The following is a 17,456-nucleotide window of genomic DNA, read 5'->3' on the forward strand; positions in this document are numbered from 1 at the left end:
AAACCAACAACATGCAAAGTAATGAGTAAATTCATTTTCATTCTGTAGTTCATGCATTATGAAGTGCAATTATATCACATACAGCAATGTAAAGACAACACTTCAGTGCTTCTAATACTTTCCATAAATTAGGATAACCTAAGAATGTAGTATCACTATTCATATTCTGATTTATTAGTCTGTGTTTGAGTTCTGGGAAAGACACTACAGTAAAAGGTATCAAAGCAGGGTAGTCCTCATTGACTCATGCGCATGACAGCACACACACAGATGGGAAAAAAAGCCCACAGCTTTGTGGTGCCTCACAAACTTGAAGAGATGGGAGGAAATAATCAAACTAACACTGTTTTTTCAACCATTTCTTCAACTATTTTTAGGTAAAAAAAGTTACTTAAAAGGAATGAAGGGCCACTTCCAAAAAAACTTTTACTGCAGTACTCTTCACTTGACCATGTAAACATCACATCATACCAAAATTGAAACAAATGTGTTTAACACAAAACAGACTATTTACAGTGTGCATTTTAAATGTCCAAGAACCAAAGAAAGCAGCAGTCAAACTGAAGCCTTTAGACTTAAAAACTAAGTAAAAATATCCCTTCTATAAAATGTGTGTGTGTTTTCCCCCTCAGCGCACGGCCTCAAGACCACCATCTAAAGTAAGCATACCTTATTCTTACTAAAGATATTTTTCTTTTTAAATGAAAACAAAACAATATCTCTGTAGTCTGCTGGATGCTTCACATGAGTATCTTCAGCTCGGTACTGGAGAACACGGGAAGTCTTGTTGATAATCCAGTAGGGACTGAACACAGACAAGACCATACGGCTCCCGATCCGCCTCGTATGGATGTAAACATCCACTGTCATCTCTGAGGCAGAATGAGATGTGAAGCGCACAGGAAAAAATTCAGACATCCCATCACAAATTTTAAGATGTCCATGCCAGTCTTTGCCTTGATATTTTAACAACATAAGATCCATTATTTCGCCATTGATTCTTGAGTGAAAAACATCAGCAGCACTCCCTTCAGTTAACTCACGGGCTTCTGCTGTTCCCTGTTAACAAAATTAGACAAGGCAGACTAAGTTTTCAATACATAAAATATAGGTGTCTAAGAACCAGCATTTTATTCTCTTGTAGGATGTACATTTCAGATAACTCAGTAATCCACGTCTGAATCTCCAATCACTTTCATTTGAGATTGATCCTGTGAATAATTTGAGATGACTGCACTTCACTTGCAAGGCAGTAAAGACTGCTTAAATTCTGAATTTCAGGAAAGCAAACTAGTTCTAACATATCTCCTGTTTCCACACCCTCCCTCTCTCCTCCATGATTTCCAATGGATTTTGGCAACGAGTTCTTATTCATATTCTTACAACACTGGGTGTAACACTGCACTGGACAGACGTACAGCCAGGATTTTTCACACTTAAGAACCCCCAAGGCACAAACCCGCCAGTTCTGCCATACTATTTGGTAACACAACTTTGTTCAGGCAGTAGCATCCAACAATACTCCTAATTTTTACTGATAAACAGTATATTTTACCATATGGAATAGTGGCCAGGCTTGATCAGCCCAGGGATGTGAAGACAATAATCATAAACCCTTCTACAGGTACAGTGGCTTCAGAAATAGATTTGAATTACTGGTTTCTAGCTCCTCAGTCAAGGCAATGGCCCTCTGTTCTACATTCTGTTATGCCAGGTACTGAAGTACAATGGAGATATGGAAAACTGGGAATAGTCCTACTGGGATGCTGGATGGACGTGAAAAAGATCTAAATGAATGCCACAGCCAGTTATGCAAGTAGGACAAAACAGAACAAACTAGGATGGTGGTTCTAAATGCTCCCACCTCTTTAGTAAAAAAAAAGTATTTAGTAAAATCACTCAGCTTTCATGAAGAAATACTAGATATTGAAAATACTGAATGGACAGGAAAATGGTCTTCAAAGCACCTTCAGAGATTCTTCCAATTTGTGCAAGGGAAACCTTACAATAGTAATCAGTAAAGAATCACTGTCAGAATGGAGAGAATTTTCTACATAGAAAAAAAAAGTTCTAGAAATTACAGATGCTTTTCCTTATACCTCTTCTTGTGAAGCTAAAGAGAGCTTGCAAAATACAAACAGAATCTCAGAAGAATGTAAAAGAAAAAGACTAATCCAGTACACGATTCTTGTTTAAGGAGCAAGGCAAAGCTGGCCAGGTACACACAAATTAAAAACAATCTCCAGAACATCCAGAATCTTATCTGCCTCAGTCATTTACAAAAGAAAATACAAAACCCAGCATTCAGTATCTTCCACACTACATTCACCTCCACTTCTAAGTAAATGTGTTCTTACTTAAAATCAAGTAAAGGATTTACAAATAAAACCATAAAGTAACTTACCTCAAGTAAATATCTCAAGGAGTATGGTAGAAGATTCTTCACAGTCAGTGTAGGGTAAAAGTGGATAATGTAGGCAGGATCCAACTCCTCTCCAGAACTTGAAATAAAATTTAGTTCATCAGGTACAGCTGTTGAGTTGATTATTAGAGGCAAGAAACTGGTCTCAGTAGCTGGGCACTGTAACAGGCACTTGACTTCATTGCTCCTGTGCAGCTCCTCCCTCCAGGCAATGTAAGTTGTAGACTCCTTGAACTGACCCTCAAAAATTCCTGTTGGTCGAACATACAGATGGCACCTGTAGGAAAACGCCAAGAATTGTACACAATGGCTTTGCACTGACACCTAACTTCATCCATTTTAAAGTCATGGTTAACATTCTGAAATGCTTTTGCAGCACACTCATTACTTAACAAAGACAGCGTTTTGGAGTTTTAGCCCAGTCTGGAAGACTTCCATGTGCAAATTAAGGTTTCCACACTAATGCTGTGTTTGTGCATCAGTGTCACAGAGACTGGCCCTACAGAGCAGGGAAAACGTACCTGTATGAATGCAAAGGAACATGAAACTCTTCTTCTGGCTTGGATATGCCAATTGGCTCCAGCAACTTGGAGCCTTTAGCCAGTTTATAGATCACAAATGGAATTGACAAATGGTTCTTGATCTAGAATCAAAATGCATAATTTTTCATTAAGTTTCCATGGTACAAATTTCTAAAGGAAAAAGTAACAATAACAACAAGGAAAACCAACATTAGTAGATTTAACCAAATTCCTCTAGAAAATAGACTTGAGCTGTCTTAATACACAGGTATATGAGAAAACTCCATTTGAGTCCCATGAATTGAAAAACACACTTAAACGTAAAAAGTATCCCCAGTGCTGAGGATATTAGAAAGCAAAATAGAAAAGGGAAAACCAAAGGAAAATTCATGTAACAAATAGAGCAAAATACTTAGTAATTGGCCTTTAAGTAGTGTTTTGGAAAAGTATGACCTCAAAAAAATGCATTAAGGAAGAAAAGGAAGATGCCTCATGGAAGAGCACTGCTTTCAGGGGTTTGGTTTCTGTGGTTGGGTTTTTACCTGCAGAGGGGAGCGCACAGTGATGACCTTATTTCCCTCTGTAGCATCGATCTGCACCATGATGGAGTCCCAGTGATCAGCAGCGTCTCTGACGTACAGGCAGCGACCTGGCTTGGCCACGGGAATGATGAGCGCCTCTGTATATCCCTGAAGTTCTGATCCATAAAAACAGACAAAAGTCCTTACCACCAGCAACACAAATCCCATTACCATTTCCTGTTTGAACAGTACTTAAGCTTCTCAAAACTCGGCAACAACCAGGACCAAAGTACCCTCTGGCAAAAGCACCTTAAATGGTACTTGAGTACCACTGAAGGGAAGCTTTTGGGTCCAAATGCTCCTCAACTCCGTAACTTTAGATTATGATTTATAGACAGCATGGGAAATACCCCAAGTAGTTATCAAAGGTATTCGTTGGCTGAGTTAATGAACAGAGAACAAGCTTTGTATCATGGCCAAGTACCTTCATATGGGATGTGATGGAAAGGGAAAAACTCAGATGATTACATGTTGGTAGCTATTGTAACCTGTTTTCTTAGGAGTATTTCCTGGCAAAGCTAAAAACACAGGAACATCATAACTGGTCTCAAGTAGCTGGTTAACTACCAAAAGCCAAATAAAAGTAGTGACAGGAGAAATGGAAATCCTGTTTAAGAGGAGCTGGAACACACAAGCCAATGTCACAGGAGCCTCTAAGACAGTCTATCAATGACTCCACTAGAATGTCTTCCAGTTCTCCCAAGGGGTAGAAAAAAATATTGGTCTTTTCACTTTCTGAAAAACTGGAGCAGAGGGATTTTCCATATTTTTAAGATGCCCAGTACCTGTTTTGTGGTGTTTTTTTAATTGGCATCAATATTCAAAGGTAATTCCAACACAGCATACTTGACGTGAATTTCTATCACATTGAATTTGACCCCATCTTCCCATGCACAGCCTGTCATAACAAACAGTGCTCCTTAGCAGAATACCTAAATTTAAAGAGAAGACAGAGCTTTCCTGTCGGTGCAATGCAGACAACCTTCCTCGCTGCGGTGCTTCAAAACCAGAGTACTCCAGTTCCATGCTCTGACCAGTTTCTATTTCGTTCATGTTTTCCTTTCCAACTGAACCCACTATCCGAAAATTGGAGCTAGGGAGCACTTTGAGAGAAACACCCAGGGCATTTTTCACTATAAAAGGTGCTGTCTCTTTAAAGGAATAGTCAAAGGTGGATGCAGTTGCTTCTGAAAACGCCTGTAAATAACAACAGATACAGTATGTCATACATAAACAGCCACAATAACAAACCTATAAAGGCTTTAAAAGACAGTTCCTAGCAACTACATTTTAAAGAGGGGGGGGGAAATTATATACAGCAAGATCTGTGCTTTGTACAGTAGTATTTCAGGCAAGTAAAGGCTACTTCCAGAGAATTTAATTTTATTCTGTGATTTGCAGCAAATATTGATGCTACAATAAGCATTCATGCTCCTTACAGCGCATTTTTCCAAATCTTAGGTTGTAAGAGAAACATAAGACCTGGGATATAGAAGTCACAGGGACATGGAACACGTGCAAGCTCCAAATTCAATCACAATTTGTGCTTTTAACCTTTGCTTGATTAAATAGAAGCCATGGTAACTGACTGCCAATACAGACTTCTAGTGTAAGCAAGTACTTAGAGAAATGCTGTTCATTTAGAATTAAAAAATTATTTGGCAAGTCACGTTCTGTAAAAACAGCTTGATTTAGTGACCAAAATTGCTTCACATCAGAAAAAAAATGAGGGAAAAGCAGCCTAGAACATTCATAAGCACCCCTACTATCACAAGAGAAATAGGGGGGGAAAAAAGTATTTTTAACACACAGGACATTCTACTCCTCCAATTGAAAGGCCAATCCTAAAATGCATACTTTTCTTAGTATTCAATTGAGCAGAAAATACAGAAAGGAAGTAAATTTCTGTTTTACTATTTCAGAAGACGTATTGTAGGAAACAGTTGTGTTTATTAGAGCATTTCATGTTCATTTGACCTGCACGTATGACACTTCCTTAAGTCCTGCATAGGCACATTTGTTGGTCTAACACAGAAGTTGCTTCTTTCAAAAGATAACACCACCTTTCTGCTGAGCCTTAAGGAGTAATCTGAGTAAAACTCCTCAGCCTTTCCAGGTAACGTTTGTCAGAGCTGTAGAACAGCCATTGACTGGCAGCTAATATAGTTCTTAAAACAAAGAAAATTCAGAATTTCCTATGGAAGCACATAATTGAGCACCTTCTGCCTGTTGGGATTACCTTGGCTAGGTTACTGAAAACAGCAAGACAACATTTGGATATTGTTATATTCATTGTGTCCATCGAAGAGATGTTAATTGCTGTTTGTGGCTCAGGAATAACAATGAAATCATCCCCAGGCATCAGACTTCTCTCTTGGACAGGGTTAGTCTTCATCTAAAAGAAAGATTTCATTAGACAATTACAAACATATAGGCTACTTTCTTCTTGTTAAAACAGGAAAAAAACTTGACATACACTTGACAATTTCACCAAGCAAAGTAAAACCTACTTTACCTTGTAAATCTCTGATACCTTAAACAAACACAGAAATTTTATACCAACATAGAAGGCAAGTTAGTTTCTCTTCTCTGCATGGTTATATGCTCCATTTCGTCCATGCACTGACAACTCACATTATTCAGGAAAACCTTAAGATCGCTGAAGAGTAATTTTTTTTCTCATGGGAAACTGCATAGCTCCTTCAAGCAAGAGCATTCAAAAGGTCAATGTTCTGCCCCATAAAACTTTTAAGAAATTAAAAAATAGCTCCCTATTAAAACCATTTCAAATAGTGTCAAGTTCCTGTACATACCTCCAGCTTTAAATTCCATTGCTTCCTTCCTCCTTCGACTCGTTCAATAAGTGGCTCCCACACTGCATAGGTTTCATTGTAATAATGAACCTAAAGAAATAATCAAAATTAAATAAGGTGTCTAGATACAAAGCAATTACTATGAAAAACATTAATAAGTAAACAACAAATCTTCATTTCATGTTTCGGAGGTCTAGCATTAACTTTTATTGGCTTTAGAAACTAATACACAGAAGAGTAATATATCAGGTATTTTTTTAAATGACACCATTTTTGAAGAGTTCATTTCCAGGCTTGCTTTGAGAGCAACCAAACATCCTGGTAACACTGTATCTTCTTAACACCTTCAATTAACATAATCAAGTCTCTTATCTTCTCCCACATGGTTTGAGAGAACGACTTTGAGACCAGAGACTTCAATGCCACAAGTACTTTATTGTACTATGAAATAACAATTAGTTTGAGCCAACTGTAGTCTGAATCTGGTCCACTGGAATGATTCCTCTAACTCATAGCCAACACCAAGTTTTTAATTGCTTCCATCACTGCAAATCTGAATAGAAGCTGTGGACTCAACAGGTCTGGATGCTCCCTTCCAGCTATTTTGCTCATCCCTTGTGGAACCACAATGACTTCCCCCAGAGGTACATGATTAGGCATCCAAATTCCCCCATGGTATGCACACCTGGCAATGGAAGAAGGCTACTTGCATATCCCAGAACAGAATGAAGTATGAGGTAATTTGATAAACTGACAAGAGGTAGTAAATGTATTACTGAGTAAATGAGCAGCTACACATCTGGTTGTATGAAATTTTAATATGCTGCTTTCATAAGAGACTTGTACCATCTTGAATGGTCTCTCATTTTGAGAAAACGACTATAACTTCTACCTTACCAATAAACACAATGCTAGAGAAACAAACGAAGGGGGGCAACAAGAGTTAAATGCAAATATTCAGGGAAGCCAAGCTCATTGTTCACACAGCAAAACTTGAATATGCAAAAATAATACAGAAACAAAGGACTAGATTATTTCATATGGTAACTCCATTAAAACTTATTGATTTCCAACTTTCTGTACAAAGCATGTTATGCTTACTTGCCTGACTAAAGAACTCCTGAGAGCATTACAATTTAAACCTATTAATAATTCAGCACATACAAAGTGTATTAAAAAGTTACTTGAACTCAGGAAACCTGCAGAAGTGTTTTAAACTGCTAACAGTTTGACCCCATATACCTCCAGTGACGTATCAGCAGTGACCTCCATCAGCGAGGACCAGTTCTTAAGGACACCTGAAAACGTAGATTCCACTAACAACAAAGGGACAGTTCGATGTCCCAGACCACATTCCAAGGTCATCTGAACTGATTTCACTACAATGTCAAATTTCTCTTGCTTCTGAATTTGTTCATGGTCCTTAAAAGTTTCTGTTGCTTCTGTGGCTATGTCAACACCAAGAAACCAAGCATTGCACTCGTCTATAGGCTTCACTTGCCACAGATTCTCAGAAACTTCAGTTGCTCCTCTAGAATCCTCCTCTGTTGTCTTGGGTTTTAGGGCAGCCATAATGGTCATGACAGTATTCAAAATTATTGGTGATATCTTGAACAAAGAAAAAAATCTTTTATTAAAATACAAAATCTATGAGAAATGGACATAGCAAACATGAAAAGTCTTTTAAGAGACGCAACTTAATTTCCAAGGAAGAGAATACATTCATGGACCTCCTCTTGTTTTCCTTTCCTGCAAAATATCCTAAAAATAGTGATGGCAGCAGCAGGGGAAGAGTTATGAAATCACTTTGGAAGGAAGTGGTAGGAGGAATCCTAGAACCTGAAGTATTTAAATTTCTCCTTTTTGGTTAAGGGACTGTCAAAACAATGAACACACAGTGACTTTTTCCGACACAGAGCAGCTCTAAAAGTCCTTACTTCTGGAATTAAACTAATGGGGAAAATTAAAATTGTAAACAACAATATGCAAATTTCAAAGGCAAACAAACAAAAAACCACCAACAAAAACCAAAAATCAAGACGTAGATCTTGAGAAACATAGCTGTTCTTCCAAAGACAGTTTTAATAATCTTACCTTAATAGTAAGTTCCTCTATTGTTACTGCCACAGTGTGTACCCCTGAAGTGTGCAGCATATTTTCCATGACCAACGAACATGGCCTTAACACCTGAGTGAAAACCATAATTTGATTATTAAGGTGACTCCTTAAATCTAACCTTTTCAAAAGGTCTTACATTTTTTTCACCCGTAGGCCAAAGGGGCCTATCCCATAAAGTAACATGTTTCAGAGTAAAAACGTTCTTTCCATATACTGCTACAATCCCGCATCCCAATTTGCACAAGAACCATTTTGTACTGGAAGGTTAAAAGTCAGAGAAATAAAAGCTTTTGACGTAATACTTAAAAACCAGACAAAACAAAAACCCAACACAGAGACAGAGTGATAAGATAGTAAAAAAACCCTGAATCCTTAAAAAACCTAAATGCATAAGGGAAGATAACCACGTGTGAGATGCACACAGGCCACCTCTGTGGCTCAGTGCTCCCTTGGCAGGAATGTGCAGATAAGTTCCAGACAAAAGGCTTCTCAGGACTCTACTGCAACAAGGAAAACAACAGGCAGTGAAAAACACTGCAAAAGGTCTTGGTCTTCAAAACCCCTCATAGAGTATCTTCACTAAGAAACTTTTAATGTAACTTACAAATGCACCACACAGGTTTTAGACAGAGCTCTAAGCGCTCAAGTCCTGCACCTACTGATAAAAGATTCACCTTCAAATGGCACAGGCCCTTCCTGTCTTCTGACTAATCAATGATATGAAAACAGTTTTGAGTGCTATGGATATGCCAGATAAGGGATGTGCCTGCCAACAGTTCTAGTTACTTTTTCATTATGAAACAATGATTTCCTTACCATAGTAACATTCTTGTCTTGTTTTTCTTTGAGAAAGGCACAGGCCAACATTTTGAAGGCCTTCACTTGAGCAGTCATCCTTTGTGCAAGCTCATCTGATGTCAGACAGAAGTCACATTGGAAGGAAACTTTTAAGGCAGGGGCATCAGCATTGGTCAAATTAGCAACAAATACAATTTCTGGATCCATAATCACAGCTTTTACTGTCATGTTTGGCCGTACAGATATTTCTGTGAAAGGAAGTAATAAAACCCACCTTGAATATAAAAACCAGAAAGAGGAAAGCTATCTACTATGTCAGTGGCCAATTTACACATTCTGAAGAATATCTTAAGTCTGATACCAAGACACCACCTTGAAAACTTTTGGGTGAGTTATTTTCAGAACGAAATCTGCAAAGGAGGGGAATGGGGGTGGGTGGAAGTTGTTTTTACAGACCTGTTTCTGCCTTGGATTTCCCAGAAGCAACTTGCTTTAATTGGAACTGTGCAGATCCTTCAGCTGAGGATGCTGGCATTGACTTAATGAAAAAATGTGCTACTGTCAACAAAAACTCCATACTAGCACATATGTACAGCTTGTCGAGGACAGCAACAACTTCAGTTCCATTTTTATCCTGCTTGTATCTTATATCTATCATAGAACTGTCATTTATGTCATCTTTCTTGTCTATCATCCTGGAAAACAAGTTTAATAAGAAACATCTCAAACATCATAACACAGATCTAGGAAAACAAAGATGCCTAAGTACTGCTATTTCTTCTCCCCATGCCATTTATAATGAACAATTACTACACAAGCAATCAGTGTTTCTTCCAGAAATAAGAGGGTAGAGGCTTTTCTATCAGAAGAGTAATTTCAATTTAAAATTAGAGTGCTACACTCTTGAAAGTATGCAGGCAGCACATAACAAGCACACTGAAGTTTCAGTGCATACAACTCTCTAGCTGAGGCTGGGTGCTCTCTATTCAGCTCTTCTACAGTTCACTGTAATATGCACACCTCCAAGATTTCTTTTTGTTTTGGATAACCTGGGAAATTAACATATCAGAGTAGAAATTTGTTTAACAGAATTTAAATTACATTGTTCATTGCTTAAACACAGAGTATGACAGGCCACAACTCACAGCACTACTGAGTTTTATCAATTCCATGTGAAGCAAAGTATAGAAAAAGGAAAAAGGCTTCCTCATAAGCTGGAGGTTTTTAATTTCTGATGGATTCAAACCTACCTTGCAGTCACATTCTGAATTCCTTCTCTGAGATCATCCAAGGTACATGCTTTGAGTTTAACACTGATATCCATGGAGCCATCTGAGAACATCTCCCCGGACGATGCCATGAGATGCAGCCGGAGCTCACCAAGGCGCAGTTTGTCACTGTGCACTGAAAGCACAGACTCCTACAGAAAGACAAAGAGCAGGGTTAGTTATCACACAATAAAGCAAGGAGACATTGCCCTTGCTGCTTGCCATGTGCATTTTCTTCCATGAATCTGATTAGCCTGTTGCTGTCATCAGTCCTCCATTCATACAAATGAGTTCAAGAAACTCATTGGGAAAACAGAAAAAACCTGCTGGGCTCCAGTGAAGTTGTTTCTGCACCACACTGCCAGCAGTTGTTCAGAATTCATCACTGAAGGATTATCTATCTGAACTCCAGATCTCTTACCAGAAGATCCCTCCACTCTCATCACACTAACTCATCTACAAGAGCACCTCGGCAATAAGTGGAAATTATATGACAGTGAAATTAAAATAAAATCCCATTACAGTGTCTTTCTTGCCTGTGATGTTCATTGCACAAGAACATCTTAACAATTTTACACAAATAACAGTCACTATATACAAAGATATATAAAGCAAACACCTTCACATCTACACAAAGCAGACTTTATCAAGTCATAAAAACAAGACAACATTTCACATCTTTCTCTTCTGTTTTCAGCACAGAGAGGACGCCCATGATTGCTCACACTCAGGGCTACGTAAGAGGAAATTATGGGCCATATACAACTTGGATTTGTTTACTAACTCTAGAGGCACCACACATAGAACTAGCACTATCTGAGCTAACAGTTCCTGCTTTTCAAATACTCATTTTGACTTCGGGTAACTGGAGTCAAAGCTAGAATGACCAAATCAAATCCTGAGTGGTTTTGGTTGGTTCAGTAATATTATTAGTGTGACTTTCAGAAATGCACACACATTCTGCAACTTAAGGACACTGTCTGCCCAAGAAATCTCAAAGCTCCATCAGGAAAGTATTACAAAGCCAACACAGATAATGTAACTTTATTTTTCTGTCCATATGAGAAGCCTTAGCAGCCCACCTCACCTGTGCAGTAAAAGTTTTGTAACAAACCTCAGTCACGTCACTGTTGTAGAGAGTTACAGAAAGGGACTCAAAATTGAAGTCAAATTTAAGTGCTGTATAACATTCCGCAGAAGACTGAACTGCAGAAACACTTTTTTGTCCAGAATCAACAAGGGCACCTGTCAGTGAAAAGAAGATATTTTTACATTTCTTTTGAACACTGGCCTTGGTTTTGGGGTTTTTTGCTGTCGGTTGCTTTTTTTTTTTTGGTTGGTTGGTTGGTTGGTTGGGTTGGTGTTTGGGGTTTTTAAAATTAAGATCAGAAAATCACAAAAAGGGAGAAAGCTCTAAATCCAGAAGACTAACTCAAAATAATTCACACTTTTAATTTTGTTCTGTCCAATGCATACTAAAATTATCTAGTGCAGAATGGTTTAGAACCTTAAAAGCAGCTGCCATTAGTTTACTGCAGTTCTTTGTTCACTGCAATGAAGAACAACACAAAGTACCAAGTGTGCTCAAGGAGTCTGCACTACTCATATTTCCAGTTTCTATTCACAGCAGAGCAACTCAACCACTGGTTAAATAGCAATTTTTTGACATTGAGAATGCTAAGTTGGGGAAAAAAATAGATTTTGGCGAAGTGTTAACAATATTTCATCCAGACATGCACTGTTTACATTGACACACTATTTGAATACTAGTATTATCCTCAATTGTTATAATTCTGCATTAATATCCTGGGGTAGATGATTTGGCTATTTTCTTTTTTAACCACCTGCACTTAGAAGAGTGATTGATATAGAGTGAAGAATATCATCCTATAAGAAACGAATCAAAAAACACACTACAAAAACTTCTGACCATCCACTCACACTCCAGGTAAGTGCATACATTCTTATTTATAACTTTTCATGTATACTATATATATGTAACAATTAAAAGAATTTATAGTGCTTCAGAAAAATATTCAAATATATTTGGATTTGTAAACAGCCCTCTGCCTACACATATTCAGCCTTTGAATTGAACATACCCTCAGAGCTACCAGATTCCTGTGGAGCTTTCCCTTTTTTAGGTATCTGCGTATCCTCAATATTCTCTTGCACAGTATTTGGCTGGGAAGAAGAAGCCCCTCCAAGGTTTTCAAGTAAAATTTTCATTATAATAGTTAGATCATCTTGACTGAGTGCAATCTGTAAAGTGATAAAGCCACAAGTTCATTTTTGGTGACAGCACTTCTTCCAACACAGTTTGCAAATGTTGAGGAGAAACAAGGTGCTGCTTCCAGCAGAAACAAGCTAGATAGTCAAAATTATCCTGTCCAAAACAATCTAAATGATTTGCCCATTTTTCCTATAATATCGTTTGTTACTTGTTATGAACAGCAGTTACAACAAGAAATAACAGTCCACATGATAAACACTTTCTAGACTTGTAAAGGACCTTTGCCTTTTAAAAATATGAGTAATTGATAAACATAAGCACTTCTCAACAATTCAATAATCCAAAAACATGACCAGATCACATTAAGCCAAGATTTGCATTGTATACACTAAAACACTCAGTAGGCCTTCAAAGACTTAATGAATATGTATCCAATCATAGCATTACAGTCACAAAAAAAGCAAGCAGTACTAAGCAAAAGATGCAGCCCCTTAGCCCATAGTACACATTGTAAAAAGATCTTTTCTACATTTGGTTAGTTTTGCTGGTACTCCTTTAAATCTCTTATTTCTCTGTGCTTCACCAGTGCGACATTTGGCCACAGCACAGATACAGGAATGAACAAGTAAAAGGGCTCAGGAACAAGGAAAAGGCGCCCCAGGTTTGGTTTTACCCATTTAAATCCATATAGCTAATGCAGGAAAAGAAAAAATATAGCCCTCCCTCTGCAAAGGTAATTTTAAATTGTTTTATATTAGAGATAAACTTTTCATTTCTAATAAATCTACTAAACATTCAAATAACCTGAACGTTGCAGATTAAACAACTGGAATTATTAAATATTGCTTTTAAATAGTAACTCAACAGATAACCTCAATGATTTTACTGCTGAGACAATGGATAGCTTCAACAGGCCTCCAGAAAAAAACCCCATGTTTTATTCCATTTGCATGCAGCTACATGAAAACTATTCATTATACAATATCAAAATTCTAACAAATCTACAAACTGGACAATCAAGCTGGAAGTCTTTCAATATGCTGTAAAGGACACAAACTGAAATGCATTTACAAGCTCCTTAATTAAGATAAGGACTATTCTGAGAATATGTATGACTTTTGATATAGCTCTTATTAGTCATGAGATTACCTGCATTGGTTTTAGGTCTCCTTTGATACCAATTGTTGGGCTTTTATGATACCATGCTGCTGCTAAATTTCTCTGGACCAGTAAAGTCAAACTCACAGGACACAGAATTTCAGAATCTGGTTGAGAATCTGTGGATATAATGCACCTAAAAAAAGACAGTGGAAGCAGCAGAGGAAAGATATTTACTATTGCAGAATCCCAAACAATATCATAGTTATCTAGCAGAATTACAGGCATAATTAACTTAAGAACAAGCTCACATGCACTTACACGCAGATATGCACTTTAGATGAACTCAGGTTACTATGCTACCATTCCTTTTTTTCAAAGAAGCTTTAGAGATTGTAGACCTGTGTCTCTATCTAAAAGCACTCCTGAACTTTGCTTGGGAAGGTTTTTTGCTTGGTTTTAGTATGCTTTTATTGCCTATCATGTTTAAATAAGAGAAAAATGCTGCATACAGAACATGGACACACTGTTCTTTACAAAGACTTTTCCAACTCAGGAAAAACTCCATGTTTACCTTGATAATTTCAAGTGAGTCAGCTGCACATCCATGTTGTCAATGACTGGAGGAAGAGGTGATTCATCTGAAGACACCAGGTTGAATTCATTCTGAACTCTGATTAAGCCAAGATCGGCTACCAAAGCATTACATGAAGCTGAAGATTCAGGAACAACTATGACTGGAGCTTTCAAGTTGACATCCATTAGGAGGCGGAAGCTCTTTTTAGCAAAGTCCTTCATGCTGGAAGCAGCCATTTCTGCTGCCTGGACAGTGACTGCAGTCAGGGCTTCTTGTGCCGCTTGGAAATTGTTTAGGAAGTTCTATTCACAGGTAGTGAAAAAAATGAGTTCCATGAAAACATATAAGCCTTTCAAAAAAAGGCAAGCCCCAGGAAAAAAGTTAATTTAAGAAAAATAGTACAGCTGTGGTATAAATATGAAACTCCTAATTCAACCACACTGGTTTCAAAAGAGAAAAAGGCTAAGATAATGAACAAGCTTACATGTTGCTTAACTGTTTAATTTTTAAGATATTATTAAAGCTAGCAGCTCCATTTATTACTTCTTTTGTCATCATTCTCCTAGGCAATCTTCTGTAAAGCAGTGCAACTTAAGTGATAACTCTTCAGCAAAATACCTCTATGTGCTTGCACATTAGCTCACCACCAGGTACAGGTCAGAAAGAGCTGACTGCATTTTATCTCATTTAAAAAAAAAAACTTTTAATGTCAAGAAAAGAACTTAAACTAATGTCTTACCAAGAGAGACATAAAGAACTTATGCAGGTAAATTATTTGGATGCAGCCCACTTTCAGAGACATTTTACCATCCACCCTTGACATATCAGCATAGGCTTCCCCTGCAGTGGCATCTGGATAAAGTGACATGTGAAATCTAAACACTTCATCTCCCATTATGGAGACAGCCTAGAAGATTAAGTCCACATAGTTAATACTCCCAGGTATTTCTGAAACAAGAAATATTTCCCCAACAAGATCAACTGCAACTTATCAGCGGTACTTGGACATATGGTAGGCACAAAAGGAAACAGAATCACCTATTTTATAGCATATGCCTCTTCTCACTTGCTTATCTATAGCCCATTTTATAATTAACCCCTGCTGCTCAGAATTAAACATACCAGTGCAAGCAATTTAAAAGAACTAAATAGTAAGTGGAAGAATATTTTGCTTCTCTGAGGTAAAGGAAATTAACCAATAAATTTTGCTTAATATTCCATCGTACTTTGTATTCTGTAACACAGCAAATAAAACTACAGTGCTGTCACTAAATCACTTAAAGAACTGGGTCTCTTCAGCTGTTTACAATCTGCACAACACATCACCTTTTTATGGATTGTTTTTGGATCAACATTTGTAATTACAATGTCCTCGAGTCTGGAGAACACTTTAATCTTTTTAGGCTTCTTAGCTACAGATGCATCCATTCCTGAACAAAACAAAAGAAAAAAGGCAATAAATGCACTTCAACAAATTTCTAAGTAAACACTTCTGCTACAAAAACAAACAAACAAACAAACCCCCTGAATTAACTACTACTGAATATAAAGAATAGTAACAGCTTAGAATCCAGCCTTCTGCTATGTAACAATGAATGCTAAGCCTGAGACAGAAGTCAGGACCTTACTACATACGACAAATTTGCCAACATAAATTGATTCTAAGACTAGAGTAAAATTCCCCAACACTATCTAAGATCTAGCCACTAAAAAATGGAAGTTTGTGTTATCTATAACACAGTGCCTTCACTTCTTTTAATTTTACTACACTTAGAAATCGTCTTCTTTTTCTGAGTCAAATGTTTTTTCCTTGCAGATCATTTCATACAATCAAAATATATTTAAACACATGTTAGAGATCTCCAGTGTACACACTGGCCTGTTGGAAGTGAATGGAGTGAAACAGCCTATTTCTGGCTACAGCCAGTTTCTTCCAATATTTAAATAAAAAACACCTTACCTTGTATTCTAATGTCTGCAATTCTACAGGTCTGATCACACACTGTAATACTGAATGCATTTAGCTTTGCAGTCAGTTTTAATTCACAGACATCATCATGGGCTGCATCACTAGACACTGGATAGGAAACACAAGAGACATACAAGGAGTTCAAATATTACAAGCCCATTGTTTAAAACAATTATTAATTAGTAGTTTTGTACATATAGGAGCTATTCAAAAGCAATCTGCAGTCATTCCCTGAAAGGTATAATAATGATTAGTCAAAATGTGAAGAAAGTAATTTATAAACAGTTTCCTTCAGGCACACAAACTGTCACCAATCAACACAGGCAAAAAGCTATCAAGATTATGTATTCTCTCCTCATTAACACCTAGTTTCCATGCAACAGTTGTGAATACAGTGTACAGGACATTATTTGAAACACCATCTCACATAGAAATGCTTCTCTGTATCAAGTAGCAAGGCCAATTTAGGCATATTAGCTGCAGCAACACTGCAGAAACACAGTATGTAACAGCCACTGGGCTCAATCACAACAGTTTTAGAATTCGAAAACCTTGAATTTCACAAACAACACTACAAGCACAAGAATCAACAACACAGGACCCAACAAAACATTCAGGAGCTTCCATGCAAAAACTCTTACTATTTCAAGGTTACAAATACCCATAATTAAAATATACACACCACCGTTCAGTTCAGAACCTCTCTTCGCCTCCCCAGAGGAGTATTTATTTTCAGCAATGTAAGCACTCTTTAGAGCCTTCAGATTGGAAAGCTACATGGTTGTGACACCGAACCTTTGGGAATGCTGCACACTGCAACATCATTTATTCAATTTTCATTATAAAAATCAGACCACCACCCAGAGAAAAGTTATATTGAGTAAGGAGAATTGTAAAATTAAGCCACAGGAAAAATGTCTGGTGCTTTTTTTCAAGTAAGATTATTTTCTCCCCATTTATAGTTGTGCATGCTTTGTTTTCCATCAAATAGACTGCAATGCTGTCATCTGAAATAATATCCTTTGAAACTGAAGGTGAGATGCTGTTAAGCAACAAAA

The 17,456-nt window shown here is 37.4% G+C and overlaps 1 protein-coding gene across 6 annotated transcripts in view; it reads right to left on the minus strand.

Annotated features, from left to right (window-relative positions):
- The window catches only part of VPS13C (vacuolar protein sorting 13 homolog C), a 74,366-nt gene that overhangs the window by 22,256 nt on the left and 34,654 nt on the right, over positions 1-17,456 (minus strand). For 4 of the 6 annotated variants that reach the window (XM_069025862.1, XM_069025859.1, XM_069025863.1 and 1 more), the window contains 19 exons: positions 16,390-16,506; positions 15,756-15,859; positions 15,169-15,336; positions 14,427-14,731; positions 13,904-14,048; positions 12,624-12,783; positions 11,609-11,766; positions 10,504-10,673; positions 9,710-9,948; positions 9,272-9,501; positions 8,432-8,524; positions 7,580-7,945; positions 6,338-6,427; positions 5,764-5,919; positions 4,457-4,721; positions 3,486-3,640; positions 2,944-3,065; positions 2,405-2,699; positions 670-1,059 (listed from right to left, as the gene is read on the minus strand). In XM_069025862.1, the coding sequence (XP_068881963.1) occupies positions 670-1,059; positions 2,405-2,699; positions 2,944-3,065; positions 3,486-3,640; positions 4,457-4,721; positions 5,764-5,919; positions 6,338-6,427; positions 7,580-7,945; positions 8,432-8,524; positions 9,272-9,501; positions 9,710-9,948; positions 10,504-10,673; positions 11,609-11,766; positions 12,624-12,783; positions 13,904-14,048; positions 14,427-14,731; positions 15,169-15,336; positions 15,756-15,859; positions 16,390-16,506 (3,728 nt within the window). The remainder of the gene's footprint in view (positions 1-669; positions 1,060-2,404; positions 2,700-2,943; positions 3,066-3,485; positions 3,641-4,456; positions 4,722-5,763; positions 5,920-6,337; positions 6,428-7,579; positions 7,946-8,431; positions 8,525-9,271; positions 9,502-9,709; positions 9,949-10,503; positions 10,674-11,608; positions 11,767-12,623; positions 12,784-13,903; positions 14,049-14,426; positions 14,732-15,168; positions 15,337-15,755; positions 15,860-16,389; positions 16,507-17,456) is intronic. The other 2 variants (XM_069025865.1, XM_069025860.1) reach the window with 1 other exon arrangement.

The sequence above is a fragment of the Aphelocoma coerulescens genome, chromosome 10 (assembly GCF_041296385.1).
Source record: "Aphelocoma coerulescens isolate FSJ_1873_10779 chromosome 10, UR_Acoe_1.0, whole genome shotgun sequence".
NCBI classification, from domain to species: domain Eukaryota; kingdom Metazoa; phylum Chordata; class Aves; order Passeriformes; family Corvidae; genus Aphelocoma; species Aphelocoma coerulescens.